At 40.7% G+C, this 23409-nt stretch overlaps 1 protein-coding gene across 23 annotated transcripts in view; it reads left to right on the forward strand.

The window, feature by feature from the left end:
- The window catches only part of mamo (maternal gene required for meiosis), a 198562-nt gene that overhangs the window by 101168 nt on the left and 73985 nt on the right, over positions 1 to 23409 (forward strand). For 21 of the 23 annotated variants that reach the window (XR_016270985.1, XM_089473909.1, XM_089473907.1 and 18 more), the window contains one exon: positions 21282 to 21442. Coding sequence is in view for 22 of the 23 variants with exons in the window: in XM_089473909.1 (XP_089330035.1) it covers positions 21302 to 21442 (141 nt within the window). In the remaining variant the exon portion in view is untranslated. Of the gene's footprint in view, positions 1 to 3929; positions 3996 to 21281; positions 21443 to 23409 lie in introns of all 23 variants that reach the window. The other 2 variants (XM_089473918.1, XM_089473921.1) reach the window with 1 other exon arrangement.

Genomic DNA, 23409 nt, shown 5'->3' on the forward strand with positions numbered 1-23409 from the left:
ATTTAGGATTTTTTTTTATTTAAGAAAAGAATACAAGCAAACAAGTAAGTCAAAAATCGTTAAATTTTGGTCAGGATAGTGGAGCCAAATTCTATTGTAAATACCTTGCTCAATTTGGCAGCCAGGGCTAACGAATTTTTTGGGCGTATGAAATGAACTGAATCTTTGGAAAAAAAAAAATATATATATATATATATATTAAAGGAATATTTTTGTATTTTTTTTTAGAAGCAATATCAATTATTGAAGCTTACTTTTATTTCCGAATATCTGAGCTAATAAAATTCTCCAAGATATCTGGGAAAGAACTAGATTTTAATATATGTATGTACCGTCGAGTCTCGATTATTCGTACCCCACTAAGTCGAAAATCCCCTTGAAAGAAACTCCTACTCAATAATTTTCGATAATTTGAATTTCTGTGTAAATCGAAAAAAAAAAAAAACTTATCCCCTAGCCATTTCGAATTATCGGGACTCTACTGTATATAAAAATAATATATATATAAACAATTTCTATAGCATTATCAATTATCTAACAAATCGGTCTAGCATGTAATATAATGCTAAGACAAATAGGCGTAACTAATTGGACTATAGATTTACATAGAAGATCACAAATAAGCTATAGGTCTTTGATCTATGGGTCTAATCAGAATATATATGTATGTATACATAAGTACTTCACATTGATATATCTAGCTATACATATAGAAATTGCATAAATATTTATAAAACGAGTTTTTAGCTAAATATTTAATCTCTACCTGTGCGAACTCGTCTTGTGGCTGTGGTGCAGCTGCTTTTGGCAGGCAGTGTTTAGCTTGGCCACTGCCTTGGCCATGGCCTATAATAATAAAGGCTGGCAATTGCGATTGCCAATTGCAATCGAATTGCTGGTTTTGAATCAGTGCGTATCTTTCGTTCAGCTGCATTTGTCAATCCTCTGGCAATATGTCATTATACAGTTGCTGTTGTTGTTGTTGTTGTTGTTGTTGTTGCTGCTGCTACTGCTGCTGCTCCTACTGCTGCTGCTGCAGTTGCAATCATAATAATTTATGGCAACTCATTTGCTGTTTTTACACCCGCTAACGGTGCCGAGAAAGAGAAAGAGAGAGAGAGAGAGAAAGAGGGAGATAGTGAGTGTGTGAGTGGCAGTTGCAGAGTGCGAGCCTTGCAGCCATTTCTGGCGCTTAATTATAGTCGGCTACTTGCAACAGCAACAACAAAAGCAACAACAACAGCAACAACAACAGCAACAAGAGCAATCTCTGCAACCAGTAAGATGTTGTTGACGATGGATGCGCTTTAATAAGCACCTGGCTGCCAGATCATTAAAGTAAAAATTGATTTTCTAACTTGCAACGATTTTTGCATTAACAATTAGCTGCCAGAACGAGAGCTCGAGTGAGAGACCAAGACGTAGCTGAAGCTTCAGCTCGAGCAACTCTTCAATTTTCCATTGTCGTTGTTGTTGCTGTTGTTGTTGTTGCTGTTGCAGCTCATTCGCGCCGCTTTATTAATTAACAATGCCACACCAGGCAGCCGCATTTAAGGCATTAATTGCTCGAACCGGTTACACTGCATCCAGTGCGACGAATCTGCACCACCAACGGCATAGGCTGGACGCCTAATCAATCTAGCAAATTGTCGCCCAGTCGCTATCGCAGCCAATATTCAAACACACCAAACTGATCTGAGAGTCTCTCACTCTTTCGTGCTCTCTCTCTCTCTCTCTCTCTCTCTCTCATTGTCTGTCTCACTCTATTCTCTAATTATGACAACTACGCAGCCGGTGTGCGTGCTCACGTGTTTTTCTAATTAGCCCCGGCCCCAAGATGACAATAAGCGATAAACCCGTCGCCAGCATTCGACGAGCAAATTGACAATCATCGCTGAACGGGCAACAGCGAGAGCAGCGATCGGAGCGGCAGTCGCTATAGCGAAACGAAATGCATTTTTTGAGACAGAGCTGCCAACTTGGCAGAGGAAAGGAAAACTAAATATTGGGGTCAACAGAGAGAGAGAGAGAGAGAGATCGTGAGAATATTACAACTGCATTTTATTAATTTGAAGCTTAGATTTCAGATTTCAATTTATTTTATTTTATTTATTTTTTTTATTTTTTATTTATTTATTTTTTTATTTTTTTTTATTTATTTTTTAGTATTATTTTTTATTTATTTATTTTTATTTATTTATTTATTTTTTTTTTAATTATTGAACGTTTGTTAATGACTGATTTTAGTTTCCTTTCATATATTTTCAAAACATTTTATGGCATTTTCATATATTATTATTTTTTTAATTATAAAAATAAAAAAGGTTAAAATTCCTTTTGAAAGCTATTATTTGTAACATTAATATAAAACAAATGAAAATGTAACATATATCAGTACTTTTACTTAAATTTGAAAAATTTTACAGAGAGAAAAGAAATATCACTAAAATTATATCATTAATTTTCTACATCTATATATGCAAATATATATTTAATTTGTTTAGTTTTTGTATACTGCTGGAATATTGTCATTTAATTTATATATGTATTATATTATATATATATTATAATTTCAAATTATTCCGCAAATTTGGTAAGCATTTTCGCTGCTTGCGATTTGATTGCGTTTTCAGCAAGTTGGCAGCTCGCTCGCTGTTAACGTCTTCAGTTTGTGGCGTTCGCGTCAATGGCGCTGCTCGGCACACCCACTGCCAGCTGTGCTCAGGTTGGCAGCCTCCGCTGCTGCTGCTGCTGCTGTCGTTGCTGCTGTCGTTGCTGCTGCTGCTGCAACGCCCACTGAGCGTTGGCTGAGCTTTAATGCGTTTTCATTTAATACAGGCCCAGAGCTTGTTAGCTCTGCCTCTGCCTCTGTGTGTGCACATGTGTGTGTGTGTGTGTGTGTGTGTGTGCGTGAACACCTCCCACTTGGCAATCTAATATAGAGCTCCCCCCTGTGCCCCCACACAGCCCCCCTTAACCACGCCCGCTCCGCTCCGCTGGCTGAGCCTCGTACCTTGCCCATGACTATCAAGTGCCTTGTTGGCGCGTGTTGGCGTCTTTTTTTTTTTTTTTTTTTTTTCTTAGATGTTGTTGCAGTTGCTGCTGCTGCCAGGTTTTAGCTGTGCTTTTTTTTTTTTTTTTTTTTCTTAGCCATTTTTCGCACATTTTGCTGACGTTTTGGCGCTTTTCGCTTCCGCATGCCAGACCCAACGGCACACATACATATATATATCTATAACTTTATATATATATATATATATATGTTTTCTATCAATATCTGCTGCGTCGTCGACTGCAGTGGCGCACATCGCTCCACATTAATAACGCATCCACCCTCTAATTGCATTTTGCCTTGGCCGCCTTAATCGAATTCCAATTGCTGCCACATGCCGCACGCTGCCGCCGCAACGATGCGCAATTTCGATTACGCTGCGCTGCGCTGCTATTTTCGGGGCAAACCTGATAAGGCCAGGCAACCGAGACTGTCAGAGTCCACGCCCCCACCTCGCCACCCCACTCCACCTACCTTGGCCCGGGGCCCACGCTGCAGCAGCTCCTTGAGGCGTTTTCTTTAGTTTTAGAAAGTGGCAAACATTTCTGAGCCGCTGCTGCTGCTGCTGCCGCTTCCGCATTTGGCGCTGCTAAGTTATGTGCTCAGATTAGCGGGTGTGTGTTAACTGTATTCGCCTGGCCAGCTCTATCTATTGGCCGGGCCTAATGAAAACCATAACTTTGCCTTGGCATTTCGGGTCGAGTCGCGAGTCGTTGACTTTTTCGCTTGATATTATGATTAAGGCAATTGCCGTCGATTGTTATCGATAGCTGTTTATCGATATCTAGAAATGTATTTTTATATACTTTAATTGTAAATTCCAATTATTGAATATCGTTTCTAATTTGCTTTCATTTCTCTTTCGCTCTCTTTGCAGGTGAGTTGGCCAGCTTAGTTTTTGGCAGTTTTATGAATGCAAAGCAAGTAAGGAAAATAAAAGCAGGTAAAATCCAAAAATGCCTTAAATAGACATTCAGGTTAACAACAACAACAACAAGCGGGAGCGAAGCGAATAACCAAAGCCAAATTAAAACAATTTGTAAAAAGTTCACACAGTTATAAAGATACGGACGGATACAGATGCATATAGAGGGATGCATATATATATGTGTGTGTGTGTATATATGTATATATATATCCATATGCAGTTGGCTGATTTTGGCTAAAGGCTGTCACATTTTGTGGCCTGTTGCTGTTGTTGTTGTTGTTGTTGCTGCTGCTGCTGCTGACGACTGGCCATAGAGAAATGACCACAAAATGTGCGCATAAATCAACACAATGGCCAAATGCAGCAGCAACAGCAACAGCAACAACCGCCGCCAAAGGTGTGGAGCCAGCAACAACAACAGCAGCAGCAACAGCGCATGGAAAATGCAAATTTCACATGGAAAACGAGCCGCGGGGGATGACAATTTGCTGTTGTTGTTGTTGTTGCTGCTGCTGTTGCTGCTGACTCAAAACAGTTGCTGCTGTGGCTGCTGCTGCTGTTGCTGCGAAATGAATTAATAAACTTGCAACGGCGGCAGCTTTTGTAAAAATGCCGCCAATGCTTGTTGCTGTTGCTGTTGCTGCTGCTGCTGCTGCTGTTGCTGCCTTACAGCAACAATACGCAATGAAAACCGAACAAACGAAATTGAAATCTGACACCAAAAGAATTGACACACACGATTTTGCAGCGGAGACTCTCAAAAAATGCAAATGCAACGAGCGTTCGCCCAAATCAATGAAAATTGACCAACCAACTCTCTGTCTGCCCTCTTGCCGCCTACCAGCCTACCAGCCTGCCCCTCCCCTGCCCCTTCCACTACCCTCTTAAAATTCAAATTGCTTTTAAATTGTTGGCAACTAGCCTAGACCAGCAGAGAGTCTATGCGACTAAGCTGTGTTCAGAGCGATAAATTCGTAGAGCACTTATCGATATAGAGTTTGAGTTGTGATATGAATTCAAAATCTAATTTCACTTGAATCAAATTTTAAGGCATGTACAAGATGTAGCTTATTTAAAGCGCACAATAAGCAGAGATTTATGCAAATCGATTTATCGATTTATCGATTTGCCTTTAAAGTTATCGAAAAAGGATATTTATTTGCTTAGTGGTGGAAGACACTTCTGAGTCTATATCTGAGTCAAAGACATGAAGAGCGTGAGGCTGGCTGTTGAATACATGAATCTGTAATCGATATCGTTATCGTTTTGCAGCACAGCTGCTCTATTCAATTTATATACATGCATATATATTTAGGGCCAAAAATTCATACAGCTACATAAAGATAAACATCGATATTTATCGATAAAATATATCGATCAGATCTTTGTATCTAATGCATATATTAACTAGAATTGCAGCTGATGTACAGCTATCGATATCGAAATATCAATCAGATTTCCGTATCTAACGCACACTTGATCGATTATTACAACTATCGATATAGATTATCAATCAGATTAATGTACCCAAGTGTAGAGTTGTCTACAATTGAGAGCTAAACAGTCAAGTAGCATTGGTATGTAAACAAATAGCTGTAGTAGAGCATCGATAATTATCGACAATTAGCAATAGCTATCGAACATTATCAATGCGATTCATCAGTTAGTTTCTTATATCTAGTAAATATACCACCATACCATACCATATATTCCATATATATTAAATAATCAAACAGGATAGTTCATGCATAAGGCTGCAATCGCTCATCGATACTTATCGATGCAAATTGTTCAATAAATTTCACATTTCTGCTCTCTTGTAAATATAGTCATATTTGTATATATGATCTATAGAGCTGCATTGGTTGATTCTAACTTCTACGCATACCCAGTTGAACTACTTGCGCCAATTACAGGGTATTCAGCGAGGTAACATGCTATGCAAAATGATATTAGAGTTAGTTTTTGTCCCTGCAGCAACAACAGCAACAGCAACAGCTGCTGCTCCAATGGTCAGCAATTGAAATGTTCAGTGTCTACTGGGCCGCTGTTGCTCCTGTTGTTGTTGTTGCTGCTGCTGCTGTTGTTGCTGCTGCTGTTATTTTATTGATTTGCTTGCCTGAAAATTGATCTTAATTTCCATGGGGCTGCTGGAGTGCGAGTGGCAGCAACTCGACTACGACTACGACTGCGACTACGACTTCGACTTCGGATTTGGCTTGCGGTTCATTTGCATATCTCGATTTTGCATTCGAAATGATTATGAATAACTGTTAATTGTGTTTGGGCTATTACGTTGCATAAAACGCTTTTTGACCGCGAGCGAGGGGCGTCACTTTACCCCCCATGCCTGCTCCCCAACCTCCCTCTCGAAAAAAAGACCCCAAAGACCTTTTTCAATAATTTGCAAACGATTTCAATTGCTTTGCAATTTCCGTTTTATTTTTTTTTTTTTGGCATTTTCTGTTGGTATTCGATAAATGAGTTAACTATTGAATCACTATGCAACATCTATTGACATTCACTCACTCACAAATGGGTACAGTACGCACTGGCTCATAGAGAACCACCTGTGCGGATTTCATATTGTTTAGATGGCTCACTCAATTTTTGGTATATATAATGTAAATGCGTTATATAGAATGTGCATCATCCTTAATTCAGCTGCAGACTAACTGTAAATTAGGAAGCGTACGTAAGAATCGTTAGTGCTGCGGAGAGAAGGGGAAGATATGGAAAGTAAATTGATTTGGTTAAGCATCTTTAGCTTATTGTTTTTGCGATATTCGAGCAAATTTATTTATATCGTATGCTATATATGATAAATATTTAAATATATTTGAATTGATTGTTCACTATCAATCCTTAGTTTTCGTAGCTTTTATATCGTAAATCAAGTGTGGTGCAATATATTACCTAGATCACGTAGGATAATTCCTGAGTTGTTCACATATGACATCGTAAGCGATGTATGTAATACCATATACGATATATGAAAACGTATGTTGTATATAACTGTTTTTGTTTTTTGTTAATTTAAGAATTTGTGTAGATTACTTAATATCGTAAATAATATAAATTGTATTTAATGGAGAAAATATTAGAAAAATGATAGTAAATGTTTAAAATCGTAATCCTTATAATCGTTTCACGTTATATATTAAATCCCTTTATTATTTAATTCTCTTCTCTGTTTACGACATATCGATATATACGATATACCTATATCGTGAGCCATAATAGATCGGCTCTAACTTGTAGCGTAGTCCTTCGTTATCTAACCGTCCCCTGCATTTACGATAAATGGGCATGCGATATAGCTTTATCGTAAACCATAGCAGATATGTGCATTTAGACTACTTTGCACTGCTCACGGTATATACTTAGGTATATGATATGATATGCCATTTTCGCTTTAGTGCACATAGTAACTATACGATACGATATATAGGCATACGATATAACTTGATCGTTTTCAGTTCATATCGTAGTCTTACACTGTCTAAACAAATTGTTGCTGTCTCTCTACTTCCCAAACTCCCTTCAATCTATCTATCGCTCTCTCTCTCTCTCTCTCTCTCTCTGTCTGTCTCCCTCAATCTATCTATCGCTCTCTCTCCCTCTCTCTCTCTGTCTGCCTCCCTCCCTCTCTGTCTGTCTGTGTCTCTTCATATTTATGAGCTTCAGTTTGGCAGGTTAAGCACAGAGTTCACGGCTATTCGCAGCTCCAACTTGAGCTTGGACTTGGGCTCGGACCGGGGCCGGTGTTAGCCGTCTTTATATATCGGCTTTTGACTGAAGTCTGTCCTAATGACAACGGTAGCAGCTACTGCCAAGCAATTACTTAATTTACACTTGCCTGCTTTTTGCTGCCTCTACCTCTCCCCCCTCTCTCTCTCTCGCTCCTCGTGCCGCTTTGTTGCTGCTGGCTGCACTTGGCAAAGCTATTGAACATCAGCTCAACAAATGAAGAAGAAGAAGCAAAGACAACAACAACAACAAAATCTGCTCAACGGACAATAGCAGAGTGTGGCCACAATTCAAAAAGTGCGCAACGGGCAACGCCTCCTCCCGCTGCAGCTGCCACTGCCCTGGCCATTGCTGCTGCTGCTGCTGTTGCTGTTGCTGTTGGCGCGTAAATCAAGCAACAGCCGCGGCTCAGCTACTGAAGCAGAAAATTACTTTCATCATAATTTAAAGTTACTTATGACCGCAGCAGGCCCCACGAGGGAGTTGAGAGTCTGAGAGAGTCTGCTGCTGCTGCTGTTGTTGCTGCTGTTGCTGCTGCTGCTGTTGTTGCGGTTGCTGATTGTCTTAGGCTGCACAAATTGAAAAATCATCTGGGCGCAAGCAGGATGTGCTGCTGCTGCTGCTGCTCCTGTTGGCAGCGACGGCAGCCAAGGCAAACATTTGCACGTCAAACAAAGTGGCAGTGAAATAACAAAATTATGTTGGCAGATTTGTGGCGACGTTGAAATTATTGCAACACGCCAGCAACAGCGGCCTGCAACGGCAACTGCTGCACTTGAGCTGCTGTGCCACATAATTGCTATGTGCTGTGACGTTTGTGGCATGAATGATGTGGCGTGGGCCTCCTCCGCCAGCTACTGGGCACAGGCAGCGAAACAAAGAGAGAGAGAGAGAGAGAGAGAGAGGCAGCAGAAAGACTGATCCACATTTTGCATAAATTACACTTCATTTGATTTGGGCAAGTCGCGTCTCCAATGACAATGCCACAGCAGCAGCAGCAACAGCAGCAGCAACGGCAGCAGCAGCAACTGTTGGCCATGGCCACAATCAAGTCAAGTGTTTATTTGTTTATGGGCCGTGCCGAGCGAAACTCTATTTCTTTATGCTGCTGCTGCTGTTGCTGCTGTTGCTTCTTTTTGCTAGTTGCTTATGGCTTAAGTGAGTGAGTGGCATGTTGCACGTTGCATGTTGGTGGTCCACATTGCGTTCCTTTCGTGCGTTTGTTTGCCGCAATTAGCGTGTGGGCAGCAACAGCAACAACAGCAACAACAGCAGCAATAGCAACAGCAGCAACAGCAGCGGGTGAGTGAAAGTTGAGTTGAGTTGAGCTGAGGCTGCGCCTTGTTGCTAGCATTTTGATAAGCTCCCCCACAGTCGAGTGTGCAACTGCCCCCAACTCCGCAACTCTCAGCTGAGACTAAGCTCACCTAATGCACACCTGTTGGCAACTGTTGCTGCTGCAACCGGTTCATTGCTGCTGCCTTCTGCGCTCGTTAGTTAATGCAAAGCGCTGTAAATATTATAACAGAGCGCGTTTCATTATTGTATTAACAACAGTTTGCCAGGCTTTACTTTAGCTCTACTTGTCTCGTTCTCGCTCTCGCTCGCCCTCTCTTTCTATCTTGTTGGTATTTTTAGAGCCTGGCCAAACGGCATTTTTTATTGCTCGTTAGTTTTAGGCTATTTTTAGCCAATTGACATAAACTCATATTTTTTTAAGCCATTTTTTGTTTCTTTTTGGCTTTATTTTGGAAGTTTTTGAAAGGTTTTCGTGTTGTTGTTGTTGTTGTTGTTGTTGTTGTTGTTGTGGAGCTGGTGATTTATTTTGTAAATGATTTAGTTGCGCTTTTATTAGCACAATTTGAATGTCACAAAAATGTGCGCTGTTAGCTCTGATAATTGTTCTAATAGCCATCAGAGTACAGATAGAATGAAGTCACAGAAGGAAGCAACTGCAAGTGCCTAAGGTAGTTAGTTATACATACATAGATATAGTATATACATGTATATTGTATATGTGTGAGTGAAATAGCAATAATGTTGGTAAAGCTTAGAAAGGAAGGCATTAAGATATGCCATGAACATTTCTTCCCTATGAAGGCAGACTGTGAAGGCATTTCCATAAGAGGTATACACACATACTTATATGTGTATTGATAACTATCGATTTATATATGTATTTATTCATAATAACAATTGAGTAAGGGTGTCGAGAAGAAAATGATATATTGGCTAAGAAGAGTTCCAGTAATAAGCATAGCTATATAGCGCAGTGAGACATTGAGTAACTAATCGATTATATTCGATTCAATTGGGCAACTATCAGCGATTCTCTTCTCATATTACTATCGATTAGTTATTATTATGTTAAAGCTTCAATTGAACAAATATCATCATTTTTCTGCTTATTATTATTATTTATAGACAAACTCTTAGCTTTCTGTAGTAAATTATCGCTCATAAAATTAAAGTTCACCTATCGATTAGATTCATATCGATTAAATTAACTATCCTTTCAATAACTTTAAATAAATTTCTCATAATTTATTGAATTAGTTATAAAAAAAAACACTACAGCTTGGTTATCGGTTTATAAACTATCAATTATATAACTGTGAAAAATACAACTGCAGCTTAGCTATCGATTTTAAAACTATCGGTTCTTTAACTTACAGTGGTATAACTAGATTTTTATTTCTTGCAGTGATCAATTTTCGACTGTTAAGTAATCGATTATATATTGAAAACTCACTTATCGATCACACTACTAATAAACAGATAACTAGCACTTGTTTCTTTATCTTATCATATATCTTAATAGATCGCTTCCTTTAATAAAATTGGCATCAATAACTATCGATAGGTGGACTGCAATCGAGCTCAATCAATCGAGCGTTATCCAATCATCGATCGCTTGTTCGTCCAGTTGCACTGTTGAAAAGTTCTCTGAGGACAATTATCGATCGCTTGTCCCTCAGTTCCATCATTGAAAAGTTCTCTATGGAGAGTGTTGGACAGTGTTAAATGAATTTTTGCCGTCTGTTGCGGACACAAAAAAAAAAAGAAAAAAGAAAAAAAAAAGGAGCTGTGAATCGTTTTGTTGCTTGAGTGAGCTTTGCTTTGGGTGTTTTTGTTATCGTTTTCATTTTCGTTTTCCGAGTGTTGCGGCCACATTACTCATGCGCCGTGTTGCACATGCGGGTATAAAATAACAGATTTATGCCTACGTTGCAGGCAATGACACGCCAATTAGCCGCCCAGCAACAGCAACAACAAAACGGCTTGCAAATAAAGCTTTGACATTTTTATGATGCTAAGCGCGGGGGAACAGCAGCAACAACAACAACAGCAACAGCAGCAATGCATTGAGCCTTAAAGCCAGACTGGAACAATCTTTTGGGAAGCCGAGACAGGCCTCAGGCAGGCAGCCAAATGGGCAGGCAGCTGGCTGACCTTTGCATGTGTTGCTGTTGCTGTTAGTTGTTGCTGTTGCTAGTTGTTGTTGTTGTTGTTGTTGCTGTGCGCTATCTGCGGAGGCGAATTGAGTTTGACAGCTGGGGCGACACGATCCGATTGCGATTGCGATCGCTCTTTGACCTTAATACGCGCCAGCTGCGTCAACGTCAGCGCCCGAGGGGCAACAACAACAGCAACAGCAACAGCAACAGCAATGCCCCAAAACGTTAACAGCAACCGGCTGAACGTCCCTCGGCACGCCACCCGCTGGATGGCTGTCTGCAGTGCCAGAGGCAGCATTGTCATTTGACACCTCATTTGGGGCTGTTGCGGCGGGCACGCACAGCTAATAAGCGCTCAATAAATGTGCAACACCCGCTGGCAAACAGCAACATGTTGCTGGCGTGCCAAGTTGCTGCTGTGCGTGCGACGACAACAACAACAACAATGCATGTGCCATACAATTTTCCACTACTTTTCTTTTCTCTTGCAATCGACTGGGCAATCTCATTAATAAATTGCGCTGCATGCAACATGTTGCTGTTGCTGTTGCTGTTGCTGTTGCTGTTGCGTCTAATGCTGCAAACGGCAGCAACATTAATTGGCTGCTTACAGCTGACAAGGCAGCGACTCTTGTTGTCCGTTGCTGTTGTTGTTGTTGTTGTTGTTGCTGCTGCTATAGCTAGTATCAATTTAACTGCCGATAGGTGGCGCTGCTGCATGCCATCATCAGCAATTGCAGCGAGCACCGCAGCAACATTTATTGTTTATGCATTTCTGTAGGCAAATTTTCAACAGTTGCCTTTTATTTGTTGTTTATGTTTTTGTTGTTGCTTTTGCTTTTGTTTTTGTTTCTGTTTTGTGTCTGGGGTGGGGGAAGACTAATTGATTTTTATGCGCGGCCATGTCCGCAGCAACAACAACGGCAACAACAACGACAACATTGAATGCCGCATAGGCGGCGGCACATATTTTAAGCACAAATTACAAAGCAATAATCATAAATCTTTTTTGCGGCTCAGCAGCAGCGGCAGCAACAGCAACAGCAACATGTTGCTGCCATTTATCAAAATATCAATGTGTGAATGTGTATATATGTGTGTGTGGCAGATGCCAGACAAATGGGCATTGCGTGTGCCATATCAATGCAATGTTGTTGCTGTCGCTGCTGCTGCTGCTGTTGCTGCTGCTGCTGCTGTTGTCATCGTCGCTCAAATGTTGATAACTTTGGCTGCCAGCAACAATTGCAAATGGAGCACGTGGCCAACGCAGCAGCAATGCAGCAATTATTGTTGCTCCTGCTGTGGCTGTTGCTGTTGCTGCTCAGACTGCCGCAACTGATTGCTCTTGATTAAATGCTAGTCACTCACTTGAATACTTGAATCTGCAGAACCGAGATGCGGCCCCCGGAAATTGTTTGTGCCACGAACTGCAGTTATGCGGCGCGCTGAGCAACATCTAGCTAACATTTAAGCGGCTTCCTGGCGATTGCTATTGCTGTTGTTGTTGCTGCTGCTGTACAATTGGAGCAACCAGCTGCTGTTGCTGCTGCTGCGGCTGCTGCTGTTGCTGTCGTATTTTGATGGATCTTTTGGCTGCTGCTAGAAACAAGCAAGCCACACACAAACAGTTTACTTCCTGCAATATAAGAAGCTGCTATATATATCTGGATCCATCTATCTATATATATCTACATATATCTAAATCAAGTTCAGAATTTAAATTGTTAAAGCAAAGGCAAAGTATTGCCAACAGCCAACAGCAATTGCTGTGCAGTTGACAAAAACCAACAGCAGCAGCAGCAGCTGCGTATTGCAGCGGTGTCAAAACTGTTAGCAGCAACAACAACAACAGCAGCAACTTCAACAAGAACCGCAACGATCCCTAGCTTATTAAAGTTTAATGACTATTGGGGTGGTCTTGGCACGTAGCTGTCACAGTCGCTGCTGCTGCTGCTGTTGCTGTTGTTGCTGTCGCTGACGATTTGCGCAATGCGCGCAATGGCAGCAAATAATTGCAACGGCAACGTGCAACGATTTGCGGCGGCAACGAGGTGAAGGCAACAACGGCAACAAATGTTTATATGAAAATTGAAAACGATCATTGCGCAATGCGCGCACGGCGACAACAGCAGCCACAACAACAACAACAGCTGCAGCAGCAGCAGCAACAACAACAAAAAGAACCGACAAATAGTCAACGTTTTCTTTTGATGCTTTGCATTCGGCACGCAAAAAGCAACAACAACAGCAGCAGCAGCAACAACAAGCACAACAACAGCAGCAGCAGCAACAACAAGCACAACAACAACAACAGCAACAACTTTATGCCGTTTCATCATGGCACACAGCAACAATTGGCTAATAATATAAATCCAGTGCCCGAAAACTACAACAGCAACGACAGCAATCGTCTTTGGCCCAAGGCTGGCTGCAATATGTTGCTGCTGCTGCCGCTGTTGTTGTTGCTCCAGTTTTTGTTTTGTATTATTATTGTACGTCTAATTTAATTGCATTTCGATGGCTGACCCCGCATGGCAGCTATATGTCAATAAAATTGCTGCTGCACGCCAGCAACATGCACTTGTTGCCGCTGCTGTTGCTGCTGCTGCTGCTGGTGCTGGTGCTGCTGTTGCTTATCGTCTGACCACAAATAACTGCAAATTGTGTGTATAAAAATGCAAACTGCATTGTTTGTCCATGGCTTATCGGCAGCAACTGGCCACTAAATCAGCGTAACAGGCGCAGCAGCAATGGCAACAGCAACAGCAGCAGCAGCAGCAGCAAAGGCAACAAACTGCCAGACAACACGCATGCGCCACCAAAAGTCATGTTCGTGCCACAAAGGCGACACCAAAGCCATACATATTGTAGGTGGCAGCAACAGCAACAACAACAGCAACAGTTGCAGTTAAATGTGGCAATTGCAGCTTAAAGCAGCAACGCTCACACACACACACACACACACACACACACCCTAGCTAATCATTTTAGGTAATAATTTTGCATTTTTCTCTGCATGCTGTTGCTGTGCGTGTGTGTGTGTGTGCAACATGTTGCAAGCGTGCGCGCGCGCCCTTTTTTTTGCTCGTATATAACTGTCCAGCGTGTGGGCGTGTGCAGCTGCCCAGTTGCATGGAGAATAGCTGCAACGCTTGCCACTTTGAACTCGCCACGCAGTGCAATGCCAGCAACAGCAACAGCAACAACTGCAACAGCAACACAATAGAAAGCCACGCAGGAAGCAGCAGTTTAAGTGCTTGGAAATTTATGAGCAGCACCTAAAGCGAAATCCTTTCACCAGCTTAGACAACGCATTAATAAATCAATAACGCGTTTATAATCATAGCTGTTGCTGGGGCGTCAGGCAGGAGGCGGGAGGCAAGAGGCGACTTCCGTGCGACAAGCGGCAATTTGGTGCGACAGGGCGGCAACACCTTGGCAACATTGTTGCCGGGGCGAGAGCGACAGCAATTAACAACAAAGAGAGCGGGAGAGAGAGAGAGAGGGAGAAGGGAGAAAGAGAAGGAGAGAGAGAGTGAGAGGGAGAGAGTGAATGAGCTTTGATCACAATAATATGCAACGCGCGCCAGCAACATGTTGCGCAACTTATCAAAATAATCATCATTCACATCGACAACAGCAACAACAACAGCAACAGCAGCATCGGCAACAGCAGCAGCAGCGACAGCAACACAGGCAGCATTATGATAATCGCAATGCGGCGGCAATGTTGAAACGAACAACAAAATTGCAACTGTTTCTCATGCAGCGTCTGTTCCGCTGTGCGCCCCGTGCCGCCCAGCCGTTGTTGTTGTTGTTGTTGTTGCTGGAGCAAAATGCAACTGCTGCATGTTGCAATTAATAATCGACGTGGCAAAGCAACTGGCTAGGCGCGGCAGCAACAGCAACAACAACAATGACAACAGCAACAGCAACAACAACAGCAACAGCAACAACAACAGCAACAGCAACAACAACGGCGTCGTCGTGCGCCCTTCTTTTTGATTTAAAATGTGCCGCCATCGTTTTGGCCCGCACGTAGGCGTACTCACACGCAGCACACACACACACACACACACACATACATATACATATGTAAAGATTCTTCCTCGCACCCACTTGGGCTGCCCTTCAGCTCCTCGCCGCCTCCTGCCCCAGCAGGCGCGCAACAAGTGTTGCTGCAACCACTTGGCATCATCAGTCAAGTGTCTTCGGTGTTGCTGCCGCTGCTGCCTGCCGCTGCTGCTGCCTGCTGCCTGTCTGGCCTGCCGGCAATGTCACTGTCTTATGATTCTGGCGGTTTCTGTTTCTGTTTCTGCTTCTCTTTCTGCTTGGCCTGCTCCATGGCCATCGCCTTTGTGCATCTTTGTGTGGGTCGGCAGATCGTCATCGAGCGATTGCCCACTGACCACAATAGTTGCTCGTGTTTGCTGCTGTTGCTGCTGCTGTTGTTGTTGCTGGCAGTGCCAAAATGCACACAAAGCCAAATATATCAGCTGTAGAGATTTATAATTTATAATGCGGAAAGTAAATTGAGCTATAAAACAGCAAAACATAAATAAATAACAAATATATAAATTAAAAAAAAAAAAAAAAACCTAAAATAAAATTAAATTAAATTAAAATTAAAAATTTAAGAAAAAATTAAAATAAATAAAAAATCGAAAAATTCAATGAAGTAAAATAACAATAAATTAAGTTTAATACAAAAAAAAAATAAATAAATTTAAATTAAATATTTTAAAGATAAATAAAAGATATATATAAACTATGATTATAAATTAAATACAAATTCAACATTTGCTTAAATAAACTTAAAAAAAAATGAAAATGAATAAAAAGAAACAGTTCAATAAACTTAAAAAAAAAACTAAAAATACAAGTAAATTAAGTTTAATACAAAAAAAAAAATAATTAAATAAATAAAAAATTATATATAAATTTCATATTTTAAAGATATATAACATATATAAATAATAAATGCAAAATAAATAAAAATTTAAAATTTGCCTAAATAAACTAAAGAAAAAAATTAAAATAAATAGAAAAAATTCAATAAATTAAGTTTAATTAAAAAAAAAAAAAATAAATAAAATAAATAAACAATTAGATATAGATATCATATTTTAAAGATATACAAAAATATATAAATTGTAAAATAAATAAAAATTCAATATTTTCAATTATGTTTCAATTGAAGCTTTAGGACAAACTAAAGCTCCTTTATAACATTATCAAAGCTCAGAGTGAGCTTAGGTAAAGCTAGCTCCAACTCGCAATCAGAATGCCTTAAAGCTCATTTAGAGTAAGCTTTAAAATATATTTAGGATTAGCTTGAATCTCACATGAACTTTACTCTCCAGGCTTTAAGCCAAGCTAAAACTCACTGAAAACTTACATAAATTTGAATCTTAGGTTAATTAGGGGCAGCTCGATACAGGCTATCAAAGCCAACTTTCGGCTCACCACAGTAAATGAATAACATTCACTTAAGGCGCTTATGAAACCTACTTGAAGCTTTAAGCCAGTGAAGAACTTTTACTTACTCACTCAAACGTCGTCTAAAGTTCATTGGGAACTAGTTCTAAGTTGTAGTTCATTGGGAACTAGTTCTAAGTTGTAGCCCAGTTAGAGTAAACTTTTGGGGTATTTAAAGTCTTGCTGAAATTGAGTAAATAAACTCCTTGGAGGCTTTCTACCAAAGCAAAGCTCACTTGAGCTCGTTCGATGATTTAATGTTGTCTTACAATTTCTATAAAATCATTTCTAAATTATATCAAAGCTCATCGGTTTCTTTAAATATTTGATTAAAGCCCACTTCAAACTTACCTCAAGTTTAATCAAAGCTGCCTCAAGGCAAGCTGAGAGTCCAACTAAGTTAAAGTAAAAGCAATTATTCATGTTAAGAATGCTTTTCAGATACATTTGAAACTATCTTTAAGCTCGTATAAAGCTCACTTAGAGTCCACTTAAAGCTCCTTCCTGACCTTTTGAGCCCCAGCTCTATAAATATTTGATTTTTAACTTAAAAAAAAAAAAATAAAGAAAATAAAATGCAGTTAGTTCGTAGTCGATTTTGTATGGGTGCCGCCTCTGCGGCTCTGCGGCGTCTCGGCGCCTTCTGAACGCCATCTGAACTCGATTATGTGCGTTTTAGCGCAGTGGCACGCCCAGTGGGCGGCGCTGGCAGTGAATCGTCGCTTGACGGTGGAAATTTATGTGGCCCACTAATAAGTTAGCCGGCAATTACGCTGATAAATAAATAAATCAGCGCCGCGAAGCTTCGATGGCGGCGCCTTTGTGGAGAGGCCACTGTACGGGGCCGAGAGCCAACTCGAGACGAGCCGAGCGGAGCCGCTGGGAGCCGCTGGGTGCCGCTGGTTGCCGCGTGCTGCTGTGGGTGTGTGACAAGTGCAGCCAGTGGTGCAGCGAGTGGTGCAGCGCGGCGGTCCAGCGGCGCCATTCAAATTCAAATTCACATGTGATCGGCCAAGCATGAGTCAGCCGCGGCGCTGGTGGCCTGTGGTGCAGGAGGGTGGGGCACACAGCAAGAAGGAGTGAGAGAGGGAGAGGGAGAGGGAGAGGCAGAGGGAGTGGAGGCAGAGGTAGAGAAGCTTCTCGTCAGCGGCGCTTAATTAGAAAATTGCTAATAACTCATGCACACGAACAAATTTCAATATTAATGAGGTTTTAAGGCAGCAACCACAACAACAACAACAACAACAACAACAACGACAACAACAGCAGCAACAGCAACAACAACCAACAACAGCAGCAGCAACTGCTGCAACGGCGACTTAATTGAAAACTTTTTGAATCGTGCCGTCAAATGCAGAAGATGCAGCAGCAGCAGCCGCAGCAGCAACAGTTGCCAGTTGGGCATGGCCCAAACTGTGCGCAATGGGAGGCACAGCAGCAATTGTTGCTGCTGCCTGTCTTACGCTGCCGCTGCTGCTGTTGCTGCTGTTGCTACGGGCCTGTTGCTCCTGTTGCTCATTAAGTAGCATGAAAACTCAATAGGTTGCTGCCTATTTTGTTGTTTTTGTTGTTGTTGTTTTTTTTTTTTTTTCATTTCTTTTTTATTTTGTGTACTGCGGCGCAATTAACGGTCGCCTCTTCTTTGACTGATTTAGTTGTCAGCTGAGCTGCGGCGGCGGTGGCAACGGCAGCGGCAGCAACATGTTGCTGGCATTCATAATTAGCATGCAAGCGGCATAAATCGCAGCAGCGGCAGCAACAACAATTAACAGACCCAAATTGCATGCAACACAAACACACACACACACACACACATGCACACATACACGTGCACGCTTTCTCTGTCTGCCACACAGGCATTGCAGCTACTTAGCATGCAGTGCAGCGTTTGATGTCTGCCACAGAACACGTAGGCAACAGCAACAGCAGCAGCAGCAACAACAGCAACAACAACAGCAGCAACAGCAGCAGCAACAACAGCAACTGTCAATTATATTAGTTGCTGTTACACAGCGCGCTAATTCAAAAATCATGCGTGGGCAGCAACAGCAGCAGCAGCAGCAACCTGGCACGCCAGCAACATTGCCCCCTATGCCAGTAGCAACATGGATGCTAGCAACTTTTCTTAATTAAGTGACGACCTGTTGTTGTTGCTGCTGCTGCTGTTGCTGTTGTTGTTGTTGTTGTTGCTGCTGTTGCTCTTGCTGCATGCAAATTTAATTTGCGTCTTGTCGCGACCTTTGGCCATTGCGTGTTGCTGCTGCTGCTGCTGCTGCTGGCAGCGGCCATAACTTCTCGGCAGCAACATTTCGCATTGTTGTTTGGCCACAAATTGATATTTAACTGGTTGCTCGGCTCGGCTCGAGTTGGCCTGGCCTGGCCTGGCCTAGCTTGGCTTGGCTTTGCTTGGCTTGGGCCTGGTAAAAGTTCGCACGACTTTTCGCCTCAGCCGAATTGGCAAATGCACGCGTATTTAACATTTACGATCCATTCAAACGGATTCTCAATCTGATCGCACTATCTCACTCCGGCCCTCCCCTGCTCCTGCTGCTGCTGCTGCTCCTGCTGCTGCTGCTCTTGCAATCTTCTCGATATTCGCGATTGTTGCTCGTGTCGTTATCTGTGGCAATATCTCTGGGGGCCAATCCACTTCTGTTGCTGCTGCTTGCATTTCTATCGTGTGTGCGCCGTTAATGTTTTTACTTAACCAACAACACACACACACACACACACATGCACACACACACACGCCTCGTTGCATGCTGTGTGCGTAGCGCAATAAATCAAAGTTTTATTTGTTGAAATAAATTCACAGTTTATTGCTTCGTTATTATTTGCGCTGCTGCTGCTGCTGCTGCTGCTGCTGTTGCTGTTGCTGCTGCTGCTGCTGCTGCTGTGGCAATGAACGTTATTGCTGGCTGAATGCAACAACAACATCAACAACAACAGCTGCGACAGACAGCCATCAAACACTCGCAACTGCAGCAAACGCATGCCGGAAATGTTTATTGTTCTTCTTGTTATAACTGTTTGCTGTTGTTGCTGTTGCTGTTGCTATTACTATTGCGATTGCTGTTGTTGCTGTTGCTGATCTCTTTCTAATTTTCACCTCGTTGCAGTATCATGCGTTTAGCTCACGACTTTCGTATTAATTACTTCGACTCTATAAAGCAATTGTGAAATGCATAGGCTGGCCAGTTAGTAACGATACTCTGGCCGATAATCATGCTGCAGTCGCTATTGCAGTTATCGATAACAGGCTGTTGTTGACACGTTCAATGCAGCTTGGCATTTGAAGGTGGAACGCCCAGTTTTTTAATATACAAATTAAGACCTAAAAAACGATTTTTTGTCATATTTTTTTTTTTTTTAATTGATACGGAAAAAATTCTATCAAAATTAAATTTTTATTTTAAAATAATTTTTACGTGGATTTAGTTATATACCTTTTAGTTTTTAGTTGATATCTACTCATTTTAATTAAACAAACAATTTCCAAATTAATGAATTCAAATTAATATGATTTTTTTACATGTCTTTCATATTTTGTGTAAACTAAATTAGAAAATTCGTAAGTTTTAATTTATAATATACATTTATAAATATTAAATAAGAAATTAATATTTTTCCAAGTAAATATTTTTTGTATGTATGTATTATTTATATATATATTTTATTTTAAAATTTTGTTTTTATTATAAAAATGATTTCAATTTAATTTAGTATAAATTTAATTATTTAAAACTCCTATATTTCTTTATTATTTATGCAATCATCGTTATTAAAATTTAATACGTATAAGAAAAAAAAAAACTTGGCCTAATCGTCTTTTGATTATAGCCATGATTATAGCCGCACAAGCTAAGACAAAAAAAAAAAAAAAAAAACTAACAAAACAATTTTAATGCCAATTTTGAGTTGTTTCTTTTTTTCAATCTTTCATATTTTGCTGCACAAAAATTGCAAGTCAAGCCGATCTGTGGTAGTACCACGCCCTAGCCACAGCCACGCCCCTTCCACCTGACTGTCAAGAGGTTGTCAGTGACATTTTTGAACCCTGACCGCCTTTTTTTCCTTCTTATTTTGCCACACGTTTTACCATTAATTACCAATAGAGATACGAACAGATATGTCTATATGTGCATGCATTGATGTGTGTGTGTATGCCTGTGTGTGTGTGTGTGTGTAAACATTACGCAATGTCTTCAATTGGCAAAACGCTGCAGCGTTTAATTGAACAAATATTCGCATGCACATGCAATTCGTCGATGTCGATAATGATCAATAACGATAACGATAGCGATAAATAAGCAACTAAAGAAACATATATCAATTATACAATTACTAAACTATTCACTGAAAACATGAAATTAGTTGGAATTAAGAAAAAAAAAAAAAAAATGTGTATATAGAAGATTCGTTATCAAAGATGATTCATTATATGATTCTCTTAGAATTAGACTAGCTCTCCAAGATTTGAGTGCATAATTTATAGAGTTAAACTTTTCTATATATATATATCCCATATATATTTATATTATTATTTGCTCTCTCAAATTAAAATCGTAACTAATATTTATATTTACATTTCATTTTTTGCTTGATCTAATTGCAGCAGCGTAAGCTGTCACCGACATGGGCAGTGAGCAATACTGCTTGAGGTGGAACAATCATCAATCCAACCTGTTAGGGGTGTTTAGTCAATTATTACAGGACGGGAGCCTGGTGGACGTTACATTAGCTTGTTCAGGGGGCCCATCCATCAGAGCCCATAAGGTGAGTGACTCTCAAATGAAATATATCAAATATTGATATAATATATAACTAAATGTATATATAGAACTATAAGTGAATACCAGGCTATAGCTATAGCTATAGTTATAGTTATAGTTATAGGTATATGATAAGTAATATTAGCTCCAATTGTGGTTGATTTGATTTCAATTGAAAACTGTTACTCATATCGATGCAAATATTCATGTGATCGTTTATCGACAATCGATAAACAAATATGTCGTAAATAGTCTACAAACGTTTAACAAATGTTGATATATTTTATAATATTGATAGATAATATCGTATATCTTCGATAAACGATACATTAATGTTGAAATGCCTTAGGGAATCGATCAATAATATCGTAAATTGTCGATAAACGATACATGTTGTTTAAATATAAAATATAAAAAATAATATAATATAAAAATATAATATCGATATTTAATATCGTAAACAATCAATCGATAATATCGGGTTAAAACGATACTATCGACTATTTACGATATTATGTGTATTAGTTAAAATTATATTATGCAAATGTTTCAATATTTTATGTAATTAATCGACAACAATGTAAGTATCGATAAACAAGTGTTTCAATATCTTTGAAAACTTTGACATTATATTGAGCTCAAGAGACAGCATATGAGATGGAATATACGACAGAATAAAAGATATGATAACGTATGCTTAACCTACCTGAATAGGATATATGTAGACATACATACACATCTACATATATACATACATATATCGATGTATTTGCTTGTTCCACATTACCATATGCTTGCTGCGATTGCCAAGTGGGCAGTGCAATTGCAATTGCAACTGCAACTGCAACTGCAATTGGGAACTGTAAAATGCGGAAGCTGTCGCCATGCTGCGATCAAGGTCGCTGCCAGCGCTGGCGTCGCAGTCGCTGCCAGCTGTTGTTGCTGGTCTTTCTGTAGGCCTCTCAAAATGCCAGTCGCATAAATTAACGAAGCAGCAATACAAACAACAACAACAGCAGCAACAACAACAGCAGCAGCAGCAACACGATCAAATGCAATTTACACATTTGTCAGTAAATTGTCAACTTAGCGCGCGCAGAGCACTAAACGAGACGCCGCTGCTGTCGGCGTCGCTGTCGGCGTCGCTGCATGTTGCTGGTGCTGCTCGTTTGTTGCTGGCAACAATGTTGACAAGGTCAGCGCCTAATAGAAATTGACTGCGCCCCGCCACGTGGCTGTCGTCATTGGCGTATATGAGTGTGTTTGTGTGTGTGTGTGTGTGTGAGTGAGTGCATAAATCATGCGTTGCCGTGCAGCAGCAACAGCAACAGCAACAACTACAGCAACAACAACAACTGCAACCGCAACGCTTTGCGCACGTCTGTCAATTGAAATTCCTGTTAAATTAAGCGGAAAATATTTAACTGCGTTGCTACTACTGCCGCAGCAGCAACAGCAGCAACAGCAGCAACAGCAACAGCAGCAACAAGCAACAGCAACCTGTAGCCAAGCTGCGGCTGCTGCTGCTGCTGCTGCTGCTGCTGCTCCTACCTTTTGATGTTTGAGCTGATAAAGTTATTTTGTATGTAATTTCTAGTCAATGCATAGAAAAACTGGTAAATTGTTCAATTATAATGCGTTTATTATACCAGCAGCAACAACAGCAACAACAACAACACTTGACACTGATATGGCCAGTGATTGCCAGACAAGCCACACTTGACCAGGCCGCTTCCATCTTGGCCAAGCGCGCGACAGCCAAAGTTGCTCATTAGGCCACGCTTAGGCGCTGTCAGCCACAGCAACAACAACAGCAACAATTGCTGATCGCTTGGCGACACAAAACGAATTTGTTGCATTTTCTAGCTGAGTGCGACGCATTCAACTTTGCATTGCATGCACTAAGTCCGCTCGGAGGTATCGAATGCATAGAGATATTTTAGTCGTAACATCTACGATATCAGAAATTGA

Source organism: Drosophila arizonae, chromosome X (genome assembly GCF_054131065.1).
Source record: "Drosophila arizonae isolate 15081-1271.41 chromosome X, UAZ_ARI_1.0, whole genome shotgun sequence".
Taxonomy (NCBI): Eukaryota; Metazoa; Arthropoda; class Insecta; order Diptera; family Drosophilidae; genus Drosophila; species Drosophila arizonae.